Below are 21,849 nucleotides of genomic sequence, written 5' to 3'. Positions count from 1 at the left end.
ATACTAATATGGTATGAATGAAATTCCAACAGCTAAATACATGTCCTGTGGTTTTTTGGTTACAGAACCTCTGATGACTTGCACATTGTTATTACGTGTGTACCATTTCTTCACCCATGTGGCATATTCTGCCAGGTGGTTTACTCATTTTATTTCGGTATTATCCTTTCCACATTTTTCTCCATTTTCTTTAAAGTCACTTACTTCCACTGATATATGTTTATTTTGGAGAAGGTAATTTTTCATTGAGTTTCAGAGCTTAAGTTGGTATATGATTTATTTTTTCTTTCCATTTTTTTTCTGTTTCCATTTTGCTTTTAACATCCTATATACATCCATCATTTTCCCTGACAGTGACATACCAAAGGATCTTTGTCCTCTGTACAGGCCAGGAGAATGGGAAGACCTATCCTCTGAGAAAGATATCAATCCTTTCAGCAAATTCAAATCCCTTAGCAAGGAAAAGAGGCAGCAGAATGGGGATCCCTCCATAGCTCTGGATGCCAAACAGATAAAACCTTCAGATAAGGAAAAGTCTGCTGATTTTGAAGTTCTTCAGTCGTCTGAGAGTACAGGCTCAATCAAGCCAAAGTCACTGGAGTTTCCCAACAACATCACTGCCACTGAATGTTTGGAAAAGTCTTCTGTGGATCCATGTGCAAAGGAGCCTTCTGGGGAAAAAAATGCTTCAGACATTAAAACCAAAGAAAAATCCCTTTTGGGAGAAGGAGAGGGTGACTTCATTGAACTGGAAAAGACGTCATCTCGTATGGATAAAGGGTTGGACAGGAAAATCTCAGTAATGGAAGGCTTGCTGGCTGACCCCAGGGAGTTGGGGAGAACTAAGCAGCAGGTAACCAAACCCACTACAGAAGTCCAGGAGCACTTGACAGTTGATTCCTTGGAAAAAAAGGACAGTGTTGAACCTAAAGCTGACTTAGACTTAGAGCTGTGTGAAAAGCAAGATGTTATTCCAGAAGTAAACAAATGTATCAGTTCCCCGACAGGTAAGGTGGAGACTGCATTGGACACTAAGAAAGAGCTAGAGAAAGATAAACTTATTGAATTTTACCTCAATAAAGATGGGAATGGGTCTCAGTCATCTGAAGACTTACACAAGGCTGAAATCCAGAAAGGTGAAAACAATAAAGCAATTGGTATAGACCTTACACTTAGCTGTTCAAAGTCCCAAGCTAATGAAGTCCATACAGTTAAAAGTATGGAGCTTGATTCCTGCTGTGTTGAAAGGAAAGCACCTTCATTAGAAATCAGCTCAGCAGCAGCAGAGGAAAAGGATCTGAAAGAGTCTGTGGACTCTTCATTAGTACCAGCTGTAGACAAGACCTGTCAAGAAACGCAGTTAGACAATCAATCAGAAATCAGACTGTGGCTGCTGCAGAAAATTCAAGTGCCAATTGAAGGTAGGTCTCTGGTTATCCTTGTTGCCTCTGAGACTCGGACAGCGTTATGACGGTAACCTTTGAATTGACAGACGGCTGCTCTAAATTTCCTCTTTCTATAATACCTAGTCTTTTCTTTTTTAACTCTCCAATATTATATTTTCATATTATCTGCTATTTAGAAGAAAAAAAAACCTTCAAATTCACTAAGGTTCTAGTTTGATAATGTAGCTTTTGTGCTCTTTCCGTGTTCAGTGATCACTGTTTATATAATCTTCACCTCTGTTTACTGGCTTTAAGAAGGTTAGTTGCAGTATTGACAGGGACACCTCATGGCCTAGGAATTGTCACTCCGTATTGGTAACTTCTGTTGCTTCAGTGAAGTCTGTCAGTGTATTTCTGATAGTACGCAAAGTAGTAGTGCATTGCGGTAAAGGGGGTACCAAAGTATTCTTGGCACTACTTGCATCTGTGTAGTGTCTTTCATACTATGGAAACCCTTAAAGAAGTGATAAAGAGGAGTATAGGTAGAGTCTTATTGACCGATCATTTTGTCCTGATTGGTCATTGGGTTATCATAAATAAAATTCAGGCTGTTGCTGGAAAGCGTGTACAAAATGAAATCTCAGTTTAAATAGCATGTACATGTATTACTACTTCTACTACAGCCCAGTGCCTCTAAGCACTCGTCCATCCTGAAGCACTCCTTTCTTGGTAGTTTAATGAACCAGTGGACATACCCGTGATTGGTATTGGGTGGTGGGGGATGATTAGAGTGGAAGTCTTGATTTTAAAAATTGTTTTCTTAAAATGACTTTTCCTTCTTTTGGAAGGGTTTATATCTCACTAGTTGTATTTACTGATCGTTCTTACTGGGAGAGAAAAAAAGTAAATGGCTGTATGTGTACTAAAATGAATAAGGCAACTTCAGTGTGATTAAGGCTATAGTTTAATACATAATATTTTTTTTTGTCGCACTAGCATTGACTGTCTTGTGCAGGCAAGAGGTGTTTGTATGGCTGTCTGACTATCAGAGTTGAGGAACTGATTGGGTTGTGTGTGTGTGCGCACGTGCGCAGATTGGTTTCCTGGACCCACTCAAATGCAGCCGCCCCCTTTACTTGCCTGCTTCATGTTGCAGTTTGCACCCAGCCTGATCACCTTACTGATTTGCTTTACAGGGTTATGCTGTACTGCTGAGGGGGAATGCAGGCTGTGATGAAATGGGAATAAATAGCCACAGTTTAGGATGAAATAAGGATTTATTAAACCAGTTTTGTTATTGAATGACATGTCAGGTTTAATTCTGTGTAGGTGCCTCTGAGTATTCCTTTGCACAAGGTTATTAATCTTTGTGACAATGTTTTACCAGCTGCAGTATTTGTACTTTCCTGTAAGCAGCCCCTTTCTTTTGTCTCTCATTCAGATATGCTTCCTTCAAAAGAGGAGAAGAGCAAGACTCCTCCAATGTTTCTGTGCATTAAAGTAGGCAAGCCCATGAGAAAGTCCTTTGCGTCTCAGAGCACCACCATGTCTCAACAGTACAGTAAAAAGATAAAGCAACCAGAGTACTGGTTTGCTGTTCCTCGGGAAAGGTAAGATGCAGTGCATAGTACAAAAAAATTTTTTTTTCTTAATGTGTGGTGCTTTCTAGAGTTGAATCTGACTTTCCCTACGTGGTCCAAGGTGTGAAATGCAGCAAGGATGCTGAGATGAAAGGAGTACCCTCGTTTCATTGTATGCCAGAGAGATAAAGCAGTGCTTGTTGCTGTCTAATATGGTTCCCAGTGGGAAGGAAAAAGGAATCACATGCTACTTGGAAGATAAAAAAAGGGATAACATACAATAAAAGCACTGGGGGATGACCTGGGTTTTGGCCATAGCCTAGGAAGTGAGGGAAAGGGGAGCACTGTCAGGAGAGGCAAGGAACCCACTAAGGTGCCAGTGTAAAAAAAACCAGGGTTTCACATGAGCAAAGGGCACGATGTGGGAAAGGGAGAGACTCCAAACTGAACGGGTGTGTCTGTCAGCCTTCAGGCCCATAAAAAAACCTTCGTGATAAAACCTGTTAAATGTTTTATGTGCCTATAAATGTGTATGTATGCATAAATACTACTACAGCAAAAAGAAAAAAAAAAAAAAGTGAAGGCCTGTAATTTTCCACATAAATCACCCGAGAATTTTCACTGGCTGTGAGGAATCAAATCCCTGGTCCTTCTTTTGCTAGATGGCAGCTAGAGCAACTCTCCAGTCTTTTGATGAACCAAAATAGGGAAATCAGTGATCACACTTCCGGTGAATTAGATACCAGGAGTGAAGACTGGTATTAACTGGTGATTAATCTCAGAGATTGCTCTTTAAGATGCAGTCACGTTTTTTTCTTTTTTAAAATAATTTTTCAGTATGTTTTATTTTCAAATTTGTAGCATGTGTGTTCATTTAAGTGCTTATTTCTTGTATTTTAGAAATGAGTGTTTTGAGAAGACCAGTAGTGTGGAAGTTGCTGACCCAGGGGAGGAGGGGGAGAGGTTTAATCCAGCTGGAATGTGGCCATCGGGAGTGTAGCTGGAGATAGCAAGTAAACCAAAAGCTATCTGCTGAACCGAGTCCTTGGCTCTTCAGGGATTGCAAAAGGGCAGGTTCAGAAAATTCTAGGTTGAAGCGTGAGTAAATACTTCAAGGAGTTGGGGTGATGCTGTAATATAACACAAGGTCAGTTTTGGGGATAGCGTATCTAATGTTGAATAAAGCTGCTGAGCTGAAGTGAGGTCGCCTCTGATCATTGCTTTGTGCAACAGGTAAATCTATTAAGCTTCTTACTACAAACTTGCAAAACAGCTTCTCTATTTGTCATTTTCTCAATCGTGAGGGGACCTAACCCATATATAAACTGAAGTGTTGACATCTGGTTTATACTTCAGTTTTTAGAATGAGGAAAAAGTAATTTCTGCAGTGAGCTGTTGCCACAGCACCTGGCTGTGCTGGCTGACAGGCCAGATCTTTGCTGTCAGGGCTGCTGTTCAGATCTTGATCAAATTAGTGGTGAACGTGGTATAAGATTGGGTTGTTTTGGCGCTATTCACGCATACCTGTTTTAACACTGCAGGGGTGCATAAAAGATCATGTAGAACTTGGGGCAAAAATTAGATGTGAGACCCACTCCTTTGTATTGGTGCAAGACATGTCTTTTCCTAAAAAGTCACTGTTTTCTCTAAACTCTCAGATGCCTTTCCAAAGCAAATTGCATTGCTTCCTACCTGCTGGTGATATTCTTGCACCAGTGTTGTATAGTAAGTATATAATTATCAGTGTTGTATCTTGGAAGTGCCATGGACAGTAGGTCATTTGGGATATCTTTGCAATGTATTTTTGATACAACGTATCAAAATAATTTACTAAACTTAAAAACATTTGGAATGCAATTTATATTCAGGTATGAAAATATCAAGAATACCACTCTTATCTCATTGGCCAAAAAAGCAGCATAAATAAAACACTTTTCTGTTCAGTGCAGTCACAGTAGCCTGTGCAGCATCTTAATGTTTCGTAGTAATTAAAAAAACCAAAACACAAACCCAACACTAAGCCAAACAAACTAAACCTGGATTGAGATTGTGAAGAAATTAGCATGCATGTTTATAATCACTGTGTAAGTTAAATCTTCCTCTCATTTGCATTTAATTACACTTTCCCGTGATCTCTTAATGTTTTCTGTTACAGCAGCTTCTGACATCAGTTGTGAAAATGGCTCCATTTTCAGCCTGGGCCCTGTAGCCCTCCGCTCTTCCATCAGTGCAGACTGCTGCTGCTTTCCTGCCCTTGGCAGGCTGCAGGAAAACCACACTAGGGGGGAGACATACTTACCTTTTAAAATTGTAATGGTGGTGGTTTTTTTTTTTTTTAATGGAAACCTCTGGAAACATTATTAATACAGAGAGAAGACCGTTAGGCTGATAGTCTTTATAAAGGCTGTCAAGAAGTTTTATGTGTCATTTGCCTTTTGCAGCCGTTGTGGGTTTTCTCTCTTCCTACATGGCTTTGTGGGTGCTCAGAGTGTCTCGGCGTGAGTTGCCCCATAACACACACAGCACGGCTGAGTTAATCAATGACTATAGGGCTGCATTGCACAGCCTGCTTGATCACAGTGGTGCTCGCCTTGACACGTAAGAGGGGAGATGGACATCTCAAGTTGCCTTATATACAGATTACTAGAGATTACTCAGTCTAGGGCAGCTTCTTGTTGGGTTCAGCTGAGCAGAGAGGCGCCCGTGGGTTTGGACACCAATAGAGAGATTGATTTATTTTTTTTTGCTGAGAAGTCTTGCAATGGGTATAGTTTACAGTATTAGAGGGTAAGTCTGTGTGTGCTCTACATGGATTTATGTTTAAAAGGTATGTAGATTTTCCACCCTAATGAATTTTGAGTAGTAGTAGGTCAGTAATTATGTCACAGATTTCCTCAAGATTTTGCAGAGGAAAATGCTTTGCACTGGGACAGAGATAGTAATACAGAATTTCTTTGTTTATGTGTCCTAACAAATAATTTCCTCATTTTAGCATTGACTAGTTCTTCAGTCAAGAAGTAAATCTGACTGATTATCTATAATATAAATTTGGCAGACAGGTTTGGTTTGTGAATGTGTAATTTGCATTGATGTTGATGGAAAAGGCGTTGCACTGAGATCACGCTGCTGAGAGGGCATCTCTTTTTTGGAAGTTCCTTTTTTGAGAGCAGGCAGATTTTCAAGGAGGAAAAGTAACAGGGGTTGAGCCTTGCTTCTCTTTTTCAGTCTTAGCTTCCTGTCCCATTGATTTTTTTGTTTTGTTTGGTTTGGGGAGTTGGGTGAGTTCTGGTTTGGTTTTTGTTACTGTTTCTATGGGATTTCCTTTTGTGGAACAAGATGTTGCTTGGTCGTGACTCATGTTAGTATCTGTTAGTATCTAGAGCATAATACCCTGTAGTTAATGTGGCTGAAGCTGAGATCTGGAAGAACTTGCAACACAACTGGCTGGAGTCAATACCTATGTGATGCTTCCGTGCCCTTACACAGGGCTTGCATAAAGGGGTGATGATTAGGATGGTCCTGATGCTGAAGGATCACTCTCCCATGCTTCTGTTAATGGATTGGATTTGTGTCATGGCTGACTTGTGCCCAGTTTACTAAGCAATGTGGTAGCGTAAATACTCCACAAAGCTTTTGTCCTTACACTGGTTTTATCTCTTTGGTGTCATGATCTTTGTGTTATGTTTTATACTCTCCAAAATTAGTTTTCTACTGAATTTATATCCTTTACTATAAACTTTTCTTTTTACATTTGTGCCCTCTGTGTGTGTCTTACTGTGAACACATTTGTAAGCATATTCACTTTCCTTTTAATCTGGCTACAGCTGGGGGGGAGTCCCCTCTTTAATCAGTATTTAATCTTTCTTTTTTGATTTGTGTCTCCTAGATTTATTAAAAAAAAGAAGTTTCCTGTTATCATGTTTTCCTTTTGAACTATTTCTTTCTGGAGTGATTAACTTCAGGTTTCTGAAGTCATTCCTTTCCAAGTATTTTATGTTGTATTGATATTTCCGTGTTAGTGCATGACATGCTCATAAGCATGTGATCACCAAAACAGCTATTGAGTTCTAGGACAAATTTCCTCACAGCTGTCAAGTTGGCTGTAAAAGTGTTCCTCAAACAGTGTTTTTTCAATTTAAAAATGGTCTCCAGTTTTTTCAGTTTGGTAGCTTGGAAATAACCACCAATAATTTTATTAACAGAGGAGCGATGCTCTGCATCCCCTTTCAGAATGACCTCATTTCTGCAGTCATCTGTTTCTCGTTTTATGCTGCTGCTTCTTAAATTTGGCGTGTCTGGATTTATTTAGCATCTGTCCATGGTAGAGGAAAACTTAGTTATGGACTACTTAAATAAACTGAGCATATACAGGTCTGTGGGGCCTGACAGGAAATATTCTGAGTGTACTGAGGAAGTTGGTTGATGTTATTGCAAGGCTGCTTTCTATCATCCTTTGAAAGGTTATGATCACTTGGAGAGGTCCTTAATAATTGGAAAAACAAGTACTGCAGCCATCTCTAGAAAAATCGAGGAGGATCTGTGGGAGCACTGGGCAGTCAGCTTCACCTCAGTACCTGGAAAAAATTAGGAAGTGCATCCTTACAGATGCTGTTCCCAAGCACATGGAGGGCAAGAAGTGATCAGGAACAGCTATCTTAGATTTACCAAGGGCAAATTGGTTTTCTACCAACCATCTCTGAGATGGCTAGCTCTGCGAACAAGGGGAGAGCAAAGGATTGTTGTTTTACCGTGACCTTAGTAAGGCTTCCAACACAATCTCCCATAGTATCCTCATAGCCAAACTGTAGAGAGGTGACCTGGACAGCTAGACTACCAGGTGGGTGAAAAACTGACTGGACCATTGGGCTCAAAGGGTTCACAGATAGTCTGAGTGGCAGCCAGGTGCAAGTGGTGTTCCTTGGGGATTGATACTGTTTAATGCCTTCATCAGCGACATTGGGACAGAATACAACTTTGTCGTTTCGGGGCACGATGCCAAATCTGGGGAGTGTTCATACATTGGTGGGGAGGGCTGCTGTTCAGAGGGACCTCAACACAGAGGAATGGGCTGACAGAAACATCAGGAAGGTCAGAAAAGGCAAAGGAAAAGTTGTGCACCTGGGGTGGAACAGTACCTGCAGTGGTACAGTCTGGGGATAGGTGGCCTGGGGAGCAGCCCTGCAGAAAAGGAGATGGAGAAGTTGAGACCAAACTCAACATAAGTCAGCAGTGTGTCTTTGCAATAATGAAGGCTTCATGTCTTGTTGGCCCACCTAAGGAAGAGCATAGCTAACAGCTTGGGTGGTGGTTACTCCCCTCTTCTTTTTGGACACGTGGTGAAAAAAAGGATGTCAGGCAAGAAAAAAGTAGGATGGCACCTTCTCGGATCACATGCTCTTGCACTGGAGGAAATTGTGATTAGGTAGAAGGAAAAAAAAATTGAACTGGTTATGCATGGAACAGGTTGCTTGGAGAGATTGTGGAATCTCTGTTGGAGATTTTCACAACTGCAAATGGACAAGACTCTGCAGCCTTCTCTGTCTTGGACGTTGACTCTACTGTAAACAGAAGTTGGCCTAGATGATCTCCAGAGGTGCCTTACAACCTAAATATGTTCTGTGATTCAGAGATGAGAGTATGCTGCTCTCATCCACTCACCTGCATGAATGTGCTTTCAAACCGATCTTAGCCAGACAGCAGCAACCGTGAGTTTTATTATTCTTTAATAGGGATTTGTAGGAATTTAGTTAGCTTTCCAGACTAGTACTACTGTACATGAAATACGCAGTGCTCAATTTAAATGTCTCTTTCAGTTAAAACTCACATTAGTTAGTAAAGAGATGATCATACTGCTCTTTCCGAAGCCTCTATGAGCAAGTCAAAAGAGGAATGGGGCATGCTGAGTGGGACCTATTGATGTTGGAAAACTTCTGCAGTTAGAAGAAAAAGGTCTTGACTAAAATGAGATGATAAGGCTTTTAGAAGTGCCTTCCATAGGTCACTGTGTTTAGATCTATGCAAACTTGCAAGCAATCATGTGGCTTCTCACAAAGAAGGGGAGAACCCATGGCAATAGGAGTGTGACCCTCTTTTAGTCTCTTCCAGGCAATTATTGGCAAGAACTGTCCCAAAGACTGATTGTTTGCACAGTACTACCTTGATCTCTCGTGTGTCTGTTGCTGCAGAGGAATGAACAGCAGCTAAAATTTTTACTTTGATATCAACGTTAGCTACCTTAGTTGTTCTTCATGAAGTGGTGCTGCTGAGGCCTCAGGAACTAATGTTGGGTGTTCACAAATTCAGGACAATTGTACTAAAACCGTATTTGGTTGTATATGTTAAAAATGTTTCACAGGGATAGTTCTTACTTGATAACAAAAATTTAAGCTCTGCTAGAACATCTGTTAGCCATGCACCACAGAAGCATTTGTGAATGTGCAAAGGAGAAGGTAAAAAATCTGATGGCAATGCTAATTTATTCCTTTTTCATGGTTAAGAGGACATTTCCATGATGAAGCAAAGTCAATCCTTTATTTTTTCTGAGGGTAGTGGAAATTGGATGTAAATTTCTTGAGGCCAAAGTGAGTCAAGCCCTTTCACTTTGACTGTGAATTAGTGTAGCTGTCATGAGCGGGAAACAATTTCAGGGCTGTCAGTTTATGCAGTTAGAATTGACATCAGACTCTGGCCCTCACTGGTAGGAGTGTAGAACAAAAAATGTAGACTTGATTGGTAAGATCGCTGGAATTATACTAGTGGCCCTAAACAGAATCCAACAGTGCTGAAATGGTGTTTTAAGACTATTTGTGCATATATATAGATCCAATTAACTGGAAATAATACAGGGAAATTTTCATAATTTCTCTACAATTTTTCTTGGTTAGTAGGGATCGAGGAATTGCCAGGCAAAACTTTCTGGTAAATAGCTGGAGAAAGATCCTGTGTCATAAGTACTTACTATCTTGCTATCTGCCCTCTTTAATTAGGGTTTGATTTTCTTTTTGCTGGCAGTTCAGCTTCTTGTACAGTAGATCCACTATCGTATTCCTGTTTGAAATTGCATGTGTTCATTTTAATTTTAATACACTACATAAATTCCTTCTTTAGAAATGGCTTCACTGTTTGTTATGGTTGTTGCCAAAGAACAACTCTTTAAAGACAGTGATTGAGAGCTGACTACATTTATGGAAGCGCATACACTGCTGGTACTATATCATTAGCGAAGCTGTCCGTAACTGCTTGTTTTCATTATTCTAACAGAATGAAGAATTGTTTTGTTGTTGGCCTCTATAACTTTTAGAGGGCAGCTAGAAATGTGGTGCAGACTTTACTGATGGTATCTTACGGCTTGGTTTATGCAGGAGGTCAAACTAAATAATTAAAGTGAGGTTTTCTTATGGACTTAATTTTTGTGAGCATGCTCTAATACCAAACAATTTGTCCTCTTAATACGAATTGTGTGGGAGTGGATGAGCAACTTAGTTTTTCCATGATGCTTTGGCTGCAGGTATAGCAAAGGGAGAAAAAAAAAATGTGGTGGGGATGGGAAGCAGAGAGACCTTGAAATGCTTCAGGCTGCCAGGTGGAAGGAGCTGTTACCTTGTGTGGTACGGGAGGGTGGAAGTACACGGGTATCCTACTTGCATCCCTTCTTTGTCATTGGGCAGAACCTCAGCACTACATGGCAGTGCTGTGTTCATGGACCACTGCACAACCGTTGTCTCTTCCTCTTCTGTTTACAGGGTGGATCACTTGTACACATTTTTTGTTCAGTGGTCACCAGAAATATATGGGAAAGATGCCAAAGAGCAAGGTTTTGTTGTGGTAGAAAAAGAGGAGCTTGACATGATAGACAACTTCTTCAGTGAGCCCACTACTAAAAGCTGGGAGGTGAGTGCTTTCTGTCATTGTATGAAGCATGTGCATAGCAAGTGTGCATCCCCTGTTAAGAATCTCAGCAGCTACTCTTTTGATGGTTTTTATGGTATTTCTTTATAATGCTTTCTGCTTCATAGAGAAGTCTCCTCAAGGCTTGTATCTGTCTTCACGAATGTACTCATATTTCTTCTGTGCTCCTTTCTTCCCTACCTAGAAAGAGCAGGCTGGGAGCTCTGTGGTGTGCAACCAGCAGAAGTTGTGTAAATGTTTTGATTATGTGATGTTAGCCTTTTGCAAAACTCTACAGGTGTATGTAGTCAGCATTGCTAAATTTGTATTGTATTTATATGCTACGAATAAAACCTCCAAAATGCATGTAGACACATGAACACCAACAGAGACTCCTGTGTGCTGGTTGAAATGGATTGGTATGTCATGTTGTGCCATACCTTTGTTTCTCAGGTGCACACAGCAATACTGTTTGAATATTGGATAGGTTTTAGACTGGGACTTTAACTTTTTCAATGCACAGGCTTTTGGAATCTGTTTTAACTTCCTGGCGTGCCTGTGTTTGTTATCTGCCTGTCTCTTGTGTATACAAAGACTATTTTCTAAGGGAAATAAGCTCTCACACGTTTTCTGATGATATTTCTGAATGCTGAAGGACTTGCTGTGCTAAGGATATGGGTTAAATTAAAAAACAGAGAAATCCCTAAGTGGGAAATAATCTTGATGGTGATTTAAAAAGTGATCTGATTCTTTGTCTTAAACATAAACTTATCTTTAAAGTTCTACTGCCCTCTTTTTTTTTTTTTTTTAACCATTTCTATCTTCAAAGTATGTTGTTCTATTCAAAAGCAGAGCTCAGGGGTGGCGCTTGTCATTTGAAATGTAGCAACATCACCTCTAATCCCACATAGATTTTGTTTCTACGGTTTTGTAGTTTCTTAACGTTGGTACTTTGTGAACTGCAAGTGGGGGGGAAAAAAAGTGTCTACATTCCTTGTTTTGCTCAGAGCTGGGTGCAGTCATATATTGCACTAGATTTCACTGTTCAGTTGTTATTTGCATGCCATTTTCATAAAACCAAAATGAAGGAGGAGGGCCAGTGATCTGAAAAACAGAGGTGGGAGAGACATCTGGCCACACCGGGAGCTTTGTATCTCATTGTTTTATTTAAATATGTATTGAGAGAAGAATTAGCTGGAATCAGCTTCTTAAAGGTATGTCTCTTTTATTTGTAATATATTCAAGCTTTACAAATTTAAAGTAGGTCTGCCAGGAAATCTCAATTGAAAGTCCAAATTTGGGCATGATTACTGTGAAAGTTTCACTCTCCCTTGTGGGGAAACAGAAAGTATGATTGTAGGGAAGTATATAAGCAATTTTATCACAGCGTGCCGTGGTCAGTAGCCATCTGTCCTGTTTTTGGGCGAGAGCTCTTGCCACTAGAGCAGGGAATTGTAGTGGATACTGCAGAATAAACTCATAGATGATGAAAGGGAAACAAATGCCTTTGAATATTCGAATTCTTTACTACGCCAGATCTGACCAGGAGGAACCTTTTGTGGAGGTATGTTGAACTGTGTCCCTGTTTGAATAGCGTGGATCTGATACAGCACTTCTGTCCTAGTAAAACATGTGCTCCAAACTCAGATAAATTTTAACAGGGTATTTCCATCACAGGCGGCTTGCTTTCTCAGTAAAAAAATCTTAAAAAGATTTTGTATATCCACTTTCTGTAGTCGTTGATTCTTTTCATCTGTTTCTGCCTTTGTGTGGTCTGTAAATACCTGATCTTTGTGTGGTCTGTAAATACCTTTTTTTGCAAGTATTGACTCAGAACTTCATTCAAATGTGCACTTCAGTTACAGACTGAATAGATACCTATGCAGTGAAGAGGGAGGCTTGTCTGTCTTTGCAGTCGATTTGCAATTTACAGCTGTGTTAATAGCTTTTCTGTGGTTGCCTGTGTCTGAGTTTTTTGTCTGTGTTGCATTTTGCTACAAATACCTGTTGCCGGTTGATTTACTGTGATACCTTGCCTCCTGCTCCTGGGAGGAGACTAGTCCTAGAAAACAGCCTTTGAAAGAGGAATTGGATACTTTTAATAGAAGATGAAAAAGGTGTTCATTTAAAAAAAAAAAAAAAAGTAAAATAAAATTATGACCTGGGAGATGCGGAGGGAAGGAAAACCATTCAGGAGGTGGAAAAGGAACAAGGATAAAAGCAGGACTATTCTCCTTTAGAGTTTGGTGGGCTTTTTTAAATTGATCTTAACTTTGCAGTGCAAACTTTCCCTGAAATTGGCCATATCAAAAAATTTCCAGCACAGGATTCCCTCCAGTCTCAGAAGACCCAGGACTAGACCCTACTGAGCCTGGGCTGGAGGGGCAGGGTGCAGCTGTACGGCTCTTGCACTATCATCAGCAGAAATACCTGTATTGTCTGGGTGCGCGGAGGTACGTGACGAGCTTCATTCTGCAGGCTGGATTTTGCCTTGTGGTGGTCCTTCCAGCCTTTTCCTCACCCCGCTGTGTGTGTTGGGGCACCAGTGCCCGGGTGCCCTGCTTAGGGTGGCTCAGCTCCAGGCGGCTGCAGGTGAGTGCGTGCAGCGGATGTTGTTGTTCACTTCCCAGGGGAGATGCTAGGTGTGACTGACGTTGTTAGGGCTTTGTCTTGCCCACAGTGAACTCCTCACCAGTTCTGGTCTTCATGAAAAGCTGCTTCTGTGCTTTGTGGTGTGGTTAAATCCGCACCTGGAGTCAGTCCAGAGTATTTGCGTTCTCGCCTGTAGGGCAGGTGTGTGTAGGACCTCCAGGCACTTCTTGGCAATTGTCTCGGCTGTTGACAGCTTCTGCAAGTTCAAGCAGTGATCCTGAAGGCGCAGAGGAGTTATGCAAAACTTTATCCATGTGTAACGTGAAAGTTGTTTGGAACCCATATTTGCAGGGAGATGTGTGGCAGCGGTGCAGCATGCTCTGCAGCCACATCTTTAAGGTTCCTACTCCTAAGACCTCTGTGGTGGCATGCTCATGGAAGGAAGGCGGTTTAAGATTTCCTGGTTGTTTTGTAGCTCGGCCTCCTTGCTTCCCCTTTTCTTTCTCATCAGTCTGAGCTCTTGCTGCTGCTTTCTGTTGGCTATTGTGGCACCCAACCCCAGCTAAATCCCTGCTGCCGGGCATGCTGTGCTTCATCTCACCTCCTGCTGCTGTGCAGAGCCAAGGCTCCTGTTGCTTGCTAAGCACCCTGAGCCATACTGAAGGATTAGCAGCTTTCCAGCTGTGCTAGATGATGTTCTCTGCCAGCCAGGAGGCCGAGCACCCCAGCAGCAGCTCAGTGGGAGTCAGGACACCCAGGCCACTACCACTGAGGGGTGAGGCAGTGTCCCCCTCTGTGGTGAGCTCCGGGCACCGTGGGTGCTGCCAGCCTGGAAGCTCCTGCCCTGCGCCACGTTTGGGCTCCTCTTTGCTGCCTGTGCCACGTGGGGTTCAGAGTTTGTCCCCTGTCTCTCTCAGCACCTTGTGGGCTGCTGAGTCCTTTTATAGATAAGTATTAAGTGTATGGGCTTGAATTCTCATTTGTTTCCAGCTTTATGGGAAAAGGTAGTGTGGCTTATCTGTAGTTTTATAAGTATTTAAATTCAAACCTGATGTTAGTAATACTTATATGGACTCACCTTTTAAAATATTACAATGTGCTCTCTTTATAAAGTCTTAAGCAAAGGAATATATAGAAGTTTCCAAACAGCTGTTTGATTGTTTTCAACTAAGAATGTATTTTATAAAGACCTTGACTCTTAGAATTAGTATTTTCAAGAACTTACGTAAACTGTATGGTCAAAACCTTACTTGGTACATTCCCTACAAGACAGAACTTTGACGTATCTGTCAAGTTGATTTACATTTTTATGTCTTTGCTTTATTCATTCTGTTTCAGTTTGTACACACAAAACCATGTCTGTCAGTAAAGAAAACCAGGGGAAAGCTGCTGTTTTATTAAAAGGAGAAGTGAAATTTTAAACGTCTTCATATTCTTATGCATTAGCACCTGAGAAAATAATTCATGTCCTCAACTAGCTGCATAAGAGAAAACAAAGAAGCTTCTGTGTCCTCCTCATTTAGACTCCCACAGGACATCTAGTTCAGATGCGTGTAGTGTGCTTTCTGCCTTGGGACCAAGTATGCCTGAGACCGACCACATTATGTCACCTGGTTACCTCAATGTTTCAAAAGACACCTTGCCGGTTAAGATTTTCTCCATTTGGTTAAGGCTGCCTGTGCTTGATAGAAGCATCCCATACAGTGGTTTTGCTCTGTGCAGTGTGACAGATGAGGAGTATGTTGTTTTAAATTAATTTGCTTCAACAGAGGATTGTCAGTGTAAGAGCTATGCTTCAGGTTGAACACTTGTTCTCTTGCCTCAGATCATTACTGTAGAAGAAGCAAAACGACGAAAGAGCATTTGCAGTTACTGTGAAGAAGACGATGATGATACTTTGCCTGTGTTAAAGCATCACAGCGCTCTCCTGGAAAACATGCACATAGAGCAGGTACAGCTAGAAAAACCTCAAGTTTCCTTGTTAGCTGTGGTGCTGTTTTTGCCAAGTGTGGGACATTCTGCCTTCTGGAGGCAATACCAATGCTTTTGAAAAGTTTGGAAAGTAGTTAGTATGTTAGAGTGTCCTTGTGCAAGGTCCTCTTTGCTGCATCACTGGCTCACCTGGAAAGCTTATTGTTGTGTTTTGCAACTCTGGAGTTTGATTTGTGATATTGAGGGCTGGCAACTCTTTCAGTGCTTGGAGAGGAGGTGCCAGTTTTGAAATATCTTTCACAGGTGATGTGAACGCAGACAGTTGGGCTCAGTACAAGGCCACATGCATGTAGCGGAAATGTTAAGCTGCTGGCATCAGCTGCTCCTTTGAAAGTCACTTTTTGGCTCAGAAGTCCCTGCCACAAGGGAATAATCTGGGGCACTACCTGTGGCCCAGCCTGTTGAATGTGTAACCATTTCCCCTCTGTCTGTTGCCCAGCTTGCCCGGCACTTGCCTGCACGGGTGCAGGGATATCCATGGCGGCTCGCATACAGCACACTGGAGCATGGGACTAGCCTGAAGACTCTGTACCGTAAATCAGCATCTCTTGACAGTCCGGTTCTCCTTGTTATCAAGGATATGGACAACCAGGTAAGGAGTGCTTGTTCTGTGGGGGTTAGACTGAAAGGGCAACATTATAAAAAGTGATGACTATGAAGCGGTAGTCATACTGTGAAGTGACATCATACCGAAATAAGATATTAGTGTTTTCTTTTATATTTTCTACTGCTTAAAATAAACTTACAGGCAGGGAAGTACATCAACACTAATAGAAATACCCCTCCCAAGCTTCCTAATTGCAATGAGTGCTCCTTTTAATAGTGCCCATGGAAGTATCTTCCTTAAGTTTCTCAGTTAACAAGCTGTCACAAATAATGCTTCTGTAGAGGTCTAGTACTTCAGTAGCTCTTGGAGTCAGCATTCTTGTTGCCATTGTTGTCATCTGGCTTTTAACTTGTAGGATACAAAAGATTTGCAGGAGTCCTTGCTCATCTGATGTCCTTTACTGGTTGGTTCTTCTAACGTGAAACACCAGTTCAGTTGTTCTTTAGAAAGTATTTTGAAATGTTTGTGGGGGTTTTTTTTCTTGAATTTTGTTGTCCTCAAAAGTCGTTTAATTATTTTATTCTGACAGATATTTGGAGCGTATGCTACACATCCCTTCAGGTTTAGTGACCATTACTATGGTACTGGAGAAACATTCCTCTACACATTCAGTCCAAATTTCAAGGTAAGCAGGTGTTCACTTTCTCAAATAAGGGATTCCACTCCTGAAACATTTATCAGATTTTTATGAAGACAGCATATTTGTGTTTAGAAGATGTGCTGCCTGTTGATGAATGCAGTTAATCACTTATTGCTTTGATGCAATGTTTTTAGCAGAAGTGGCTGTAATTATCTGAAGTGCTGAGAGGACGGTCTGTAAGGGTGAGGAGAGAGTTTTAAGTGGTTTGAAGGGGGAAGCAGGGAGGAGTAAGAATACCCCTTAATGTTCATGGCTTATGCATTTTTCAGTATTGAACTCATTGTTCCTTTTTAACAGAATGCCTGTTGATTTAGAGATGCAAGCAGAATTTTTAAAAGGATTGAGGTGCCTTGTTCATAATTTTAAATATGTATTGTTCCTTTACTTTCTACCTATTTCCTCTGCCTCTTCCCCCTTCAAGAAAAAAATAAAATAAAATACGACCACACCAAAAAGTACCTGCCTAAGAGTCAGTCTCCAGTAGTTATACGAGAATCGTCACAGTCCAAATATATTTGGTTACCCCCCAGGTATTCAAATGGAGTGGAGAGAACACCTACTTCATCAACGGAGACACCAGCTCTCTGGAGCTCGGAGGTGGAGGGTGAGTGACTGGTTTTCAAATCATGTAGCTAACTTTTTTTTTTTTTAGTGAGAATAGGGACGATAGTAGTTGCAAGAAAAACTAATCAGTAAAATGGCTGAACTTTTAGTAAACTGTTTAGGGCAGATAGCACAGCAATCTGATTTCTGTTATAGACTCAGAGCAATTTCCATTGCTTAAAGAGAGTGAATGATGTTGGGCAAGTAAGTGTATTTTTTTTTTTTTTTTTGAGATCGGAAAAAAACCAGATGTTTTGGGTAGATACATGTCTCATTGCTGAATAGGTTTGTCACTGGAAGATAATCTCTAGTGGCAGTTCTGCCATTAGCTTCTAAGGTTTCTCATGTGATCCTTATTAAATTGTCATTATTCTGATGCTACACAGAGCAAGGATACAGACAGTGCTTAATCAGGTCCTAAATTTCAGAGGTCAGTGGGTATGAAATCAAGGGCTAAGGTGATACGACTAACTAAAGCTGACTGTAGGCTGCACCACAGGATGTCTGGGCATGGTTTGCATCGGGAGTGTACAAACACTGCTCCTCTTCCTCCCACACCACAAGGGGCCATGTCCACACCTGAACAGCCAGGGAAGGGACCCTGACATCCACACCCCGGTGTCAGCCACAGCCGCTGGTGCAAACCGCTGAATGGCACGGGGGCATGCAGGTGTGTGCTCAGTCCTGCGCTCTGCCCTGCTTGCTAGTGTGAACAAAAGCAGGGGAACTGCTCTGTGAGATTCTTGGCAAGCGCTTTGCCAGGGTCAAGCTTGTCACTATTGCCGTGGTTTAGCCTCAGATGGCAACAAAGAACCACGTGTTGCTCGCTCGTGCCTTCCAAACACAGGAAGAATCGTAAGAAAAGGCAAGACTCTTGGGTTGAGACAAAGGCAGTTTAACAGAACAGCAAAGGGAACAGGCAAACAACAACAACAACAACAAAAACAACACGGATAGGGGAATATACAAACGCGATTACGGAACCGCCGCTCCCCCCGCCGCTCGCCGCTCGCCGGCCGGACCGGGGCCGCCCCAGCCCGCTTTTAAGCAGCAACTTCCTGCCCCCTCCCCCGGCAGCTCAGGGTGGGCGTGGCTCACATGGCATGGAATACCAGGAAAAGTTAACCCTATCCCCACCGGAACCAGGACACTATTCAGTCTACGAGGTCCTCAGAATTACCTAGATTCCTCCATATCGCTTCTCTGGTTGTTTCTGCAGCTTCTGGTATTTTTACTATCATATATAACCTGAAATTTGTCATGTATTTCCTTTTCAGTGGCCGGTTTGGCTTATGGTTAGATGCAGATTTGTATCATGGGCGAAGCAACTCCTGCAGCACCTTCAATAATGACATCTTATCTAAGAAAGAAGATTTCATAATACAAGATGTAGAAGTATGGACATTTGAATGAAATATTGACTGCCTTAAGGACTGGATCCATTAGGCACTTAAAAGCTAACTAGAAGGTGCAGGCTGCCTCACAGTGTTACACGCTTTCTCCTCAAGTTTGTACCAGAGCATGACTACGCAAAAAAAAAAACCCCAACCAACTCAAGAAAAAACAGAGCTGGTTTTGAGAGGCAGTAAGAGACAGAACAGTAAGAGATCGGGCTGAAGTGTTTTTTACTTCCTCCTCCCAACACTCTTCCATCGAAGATACAATGCTTATGGAAACATTCATGGTGTGTAAGTTGAAAACTCTTTCTGTAACTGTGAAAAAGATCCTGTGGGAAAACTAGTAACTGTCTAGTACATTCCATGTGTATTTATGTTCAACGTACAAATGCTAACCAAAAATAAAAGGTTACTTTACCAAAATCTACAGCATATTGTTTGCCATGGAAAAGAATCACAAATAGGTGTACACAGCACTTAAGGGAACATGTTTTTAAAATCTTTTTATTTATTATTATTGTATAGCAGATTTCTTTTTTGTAAATGTATTAGCTATGAGTTTTTTCTTTTAATGTTTCAAATCTCAATTTGATAAATAATTACTATTCAGGTAGGTTTCTTATGCATTGGCATTTATTCTGAATCAATTGATTTGATTTCTGAAGTTAATTTTTATATTTTTATTTTGTAAATGAGATTTGGTTTTCATTTTACCCTAATTAGAGGGTTTGTTTTCTGGCAGAAACATTTGAGTGCATAATTCTGTTTTGTTTTGCTTTTTTTCTGAGATGAGGGAGAAGGTGGATAGTGCTTCTTATTAACTCTGCTGCCACATTCCTGTTAACAGGTTATTATTTTGGCAGTGTATGGAGAGATTGGGCAAACTGCCACGTGGTGTAGACCGTATCAGCTCTGTTGCAGCCAACAGAATTGGGACAGCATGCTCTGAGCATCTGCCCTAGTATTATTTGACTGTTTACGAAGGACATTTCTGAGAGGATTGTTTTTTCTGTATCATCACCAAATGATTCAAAATAAGCCACCCACTGTGCTTTTACAAGCACTTCTCTACAAATTGAAAAATAACTGCTTTGTTAAGGAGAAAATATAATTGAGATTTAAAGAATGCTATTTCCCTAACAGGCCAGGTCATGTCAGTGACTTGTTTGCTTAGTAATTACATATATATATATATATATATGATTTCCTTCCCGAAAAGGACTTGAAGCAACAGGCTGGCTTAGGATTTGACAGGCAACTAAATATTCTTCTTTGTGTTTCATTAAATATTCAGATACGTTTTGCCCTCCGCCCTCAATGCTGAACAGAAAAGACTATGTTACAAAACGAAAATTTCAGTAAATAGGGAGAATGTGGCAGAGGACTGGCACCCTCCACTGTTTGCTAAAGAATTCTGCTTTCGCATGAAGCTGTGGTTTTGTTTACACAATTCAGACCCAAATAACGTTAGGACGCTGTTCTGCCCTTAGATTTGAATGTGTCATGGTCCTGAGAAAGGCAGATTTTAGAAACGGTAGTGTGCTTCCATGCATTAAACAGTACAGTTTAGTATTGGAATATTATTAACTGAGTAATACAACTGAATTTAGTTACTGTTCTTCCCTTTTTGAATCAATTTAAAAAAAAAAAAAAGAAAGGCAGCCAAGTGTTTTGTTTTTTTTTTTTTTTCAAAAACATTACTAAATCGTAATCCTGCACAGAAATTTCACAGTCTAAAAACCAATGCTATAAAAGTAAGCCTGTAACACGCTGCACGTGAGCTTTTCACACTTCCCTTCTACGTGGTCTGCTACAGCCATAAGTAAAGTTCTTATTGGTAATGCTGTAAAATATTTTGGAAGTTGCTAACAGAATAATGCTTTGAAAATACCGGGAATATCTAATAGTGTTTGCTCTTTTAAATGGTGGCAGACCACTTAAAAAAAAAAAAAAAAAAAAAAACCAACAACAAAAAAAATCCACACCAACCAAGTTCAACATTTCACTATTGCTACCTACAACTTACTCCATTATATTATCCTTGTCAGAGCATATCTAAATGCTGTGGTCTATATTCAAAACAGTGTTGTTCAACCAAAATTCTGTGACCCTTGAAACCATGAATATTGAATATATGTAATGCAGTGCTATCACAATATTTTCAATAAAGGAATTTATGCATTCAGAAACTTTTTACAGATCTTTTCTCTTTTATTCACAGATTTTACTACATTTTAAGGATGAAAAGATGCAGCTTAAGTTACAGGTTATGCTGACAAATACCTACGCCTCCCCTTCAAAAGAGAATTCCAGCACTATCATATTTTAGAAACATGGCTAAGGAGACGGGAGCTTTTGGTTGGGTTCACAGAATCACAGAATGGTAGGGGTTGGAAGGGACTTCTGGAGATCATCTAGTCCAACCCCCCTGCCAGAGCAGGGTCACCTAGAGCAGGTTGCACAGGAATGTGTCCAGGTGGGTTTTGAATGTCTCCAGGGACGGAGACTCCACCACCTCTCTGGGCAGCCTGTTCCAGTGCTCTGCCACCCTCAGGGTAAAGAAGTTCCTCCTCATGTTTAGGTGGAACTTCCTCTGCTCAAGTTTGTGCCCATTACCTCTTGTCCTATTGCTGGGCACCACTGAAAAGAGCCTGGCCCCATCCTCCTGACACCCACCCTTTAAGTATTTATAAGTGTTGATAAGGTCCCCCCTCAGCCGTCTTTTTTCCAGACTGAAGAGACTGAAATCCCTCAGTCTTTCTTCATAAGAGAGGTGTTCCAGTCCCCTAGTCATCTTGGTAGCCCTTTGCTGCACCTTCTCCAGCAGTTCCCTGTCCTTCTTGAACCGGGGAGCCCAGAGCTGGACACAGTACTCCAGGTGCGGCCTCACCAAGGCAGAGTAGAGGGGGAGGATGACCTCCATTGACCTGCTGGCCACACTCTTCTTGATGCACCCCAGGATGCCATTGGCCTTCTTGGCCACAACGCACATCGCTGGCTCATGGTCATCCTGTTGTCCACCAGGACTCCCAGGTCTCTTTCCACCGAGCTGCTCTCCAGCAGGTCAGTCCCCAACCTGTACTGGTGCATGGGGTTATTCCTCCCCAGGTGCAGCACCCTACACTTGCCCTTATTGAATTTCATAAGGTTTCTCTCTGCCCAAGTC

The 21,849-nt window shown here is 41.3% G+C and overlaps 1 protein-coding gene across 17 annotated transcripts in view; it reads left to right on the top strand.

Annotated features, from left to right (window-relative positions):
• NCOA7 (nuclear receptor coactivator 7) overlaps positions 1–20,872 on the top strand; it is a 98,225-nt gene extending 77,353 nt beyond the window's left edge. For 14 of the 17 annotated variants that reach the window (XM_054195781.1, XM_054195771.1, XM_054195772.1 and 11 more), the window contains 8 exons: positions 355–1,421; positions 2,827–2,995; positions 10,708–10,855; positions 15,270–15,395; positions 15,876–16,028; positions 16,573–16,668; positions 17,214–17,287; positions 18,564–20,872. In XM_054195781.1, coding sequence (XP_054051756.1) covers positions 355–1,421; positions 2,827–2,995; positions 10,708–10,855; positions 15,270–15,395; positions 15,876–16,028; positions 16,573–16,668; positions 17,214–17,287; positions 18,564–18,699 — 1,969 coding nt within the window. In that variant the 3' untranslated portion in view covers positions 18,700–20,872. Of the gene's footprint in view, positions 1–354; positions 1,422–2,826; positions 2,996–10,707; positions 10,856–10,885; positions 12,417–15,269; positions 15,396–15,875; positions 16,029–16,572; positions 16,669–17,213; positions 17,288–18,563 lie in introns of those variants that run through there. The other 3 variants (XM_054195778.1, XM_054195784.1, XM_054195788.1) reach the window with 3 other exon arrangements.
• Positions 20,873–21,849: the final 977 nt, after the last annotated feature.

Source organism: Rissa tridactyla, chromosome 3, assembly GCF_028500815.1.
Source record: "Rissa tridactyla isolate bRisTri1 chromosome 3, bRisTri1.patW.cur.20221130, whole genome shotgun sequence".
Taxonomy (NCBI): Eukaryota; Metazoa; Chordata; class Aves; order Charadriiformes; family Laridae; genus Rissa; species Rissa tridactyla.
This window is presented reverse-complemented; position numbering and strand designations above follow the sequence as displayed.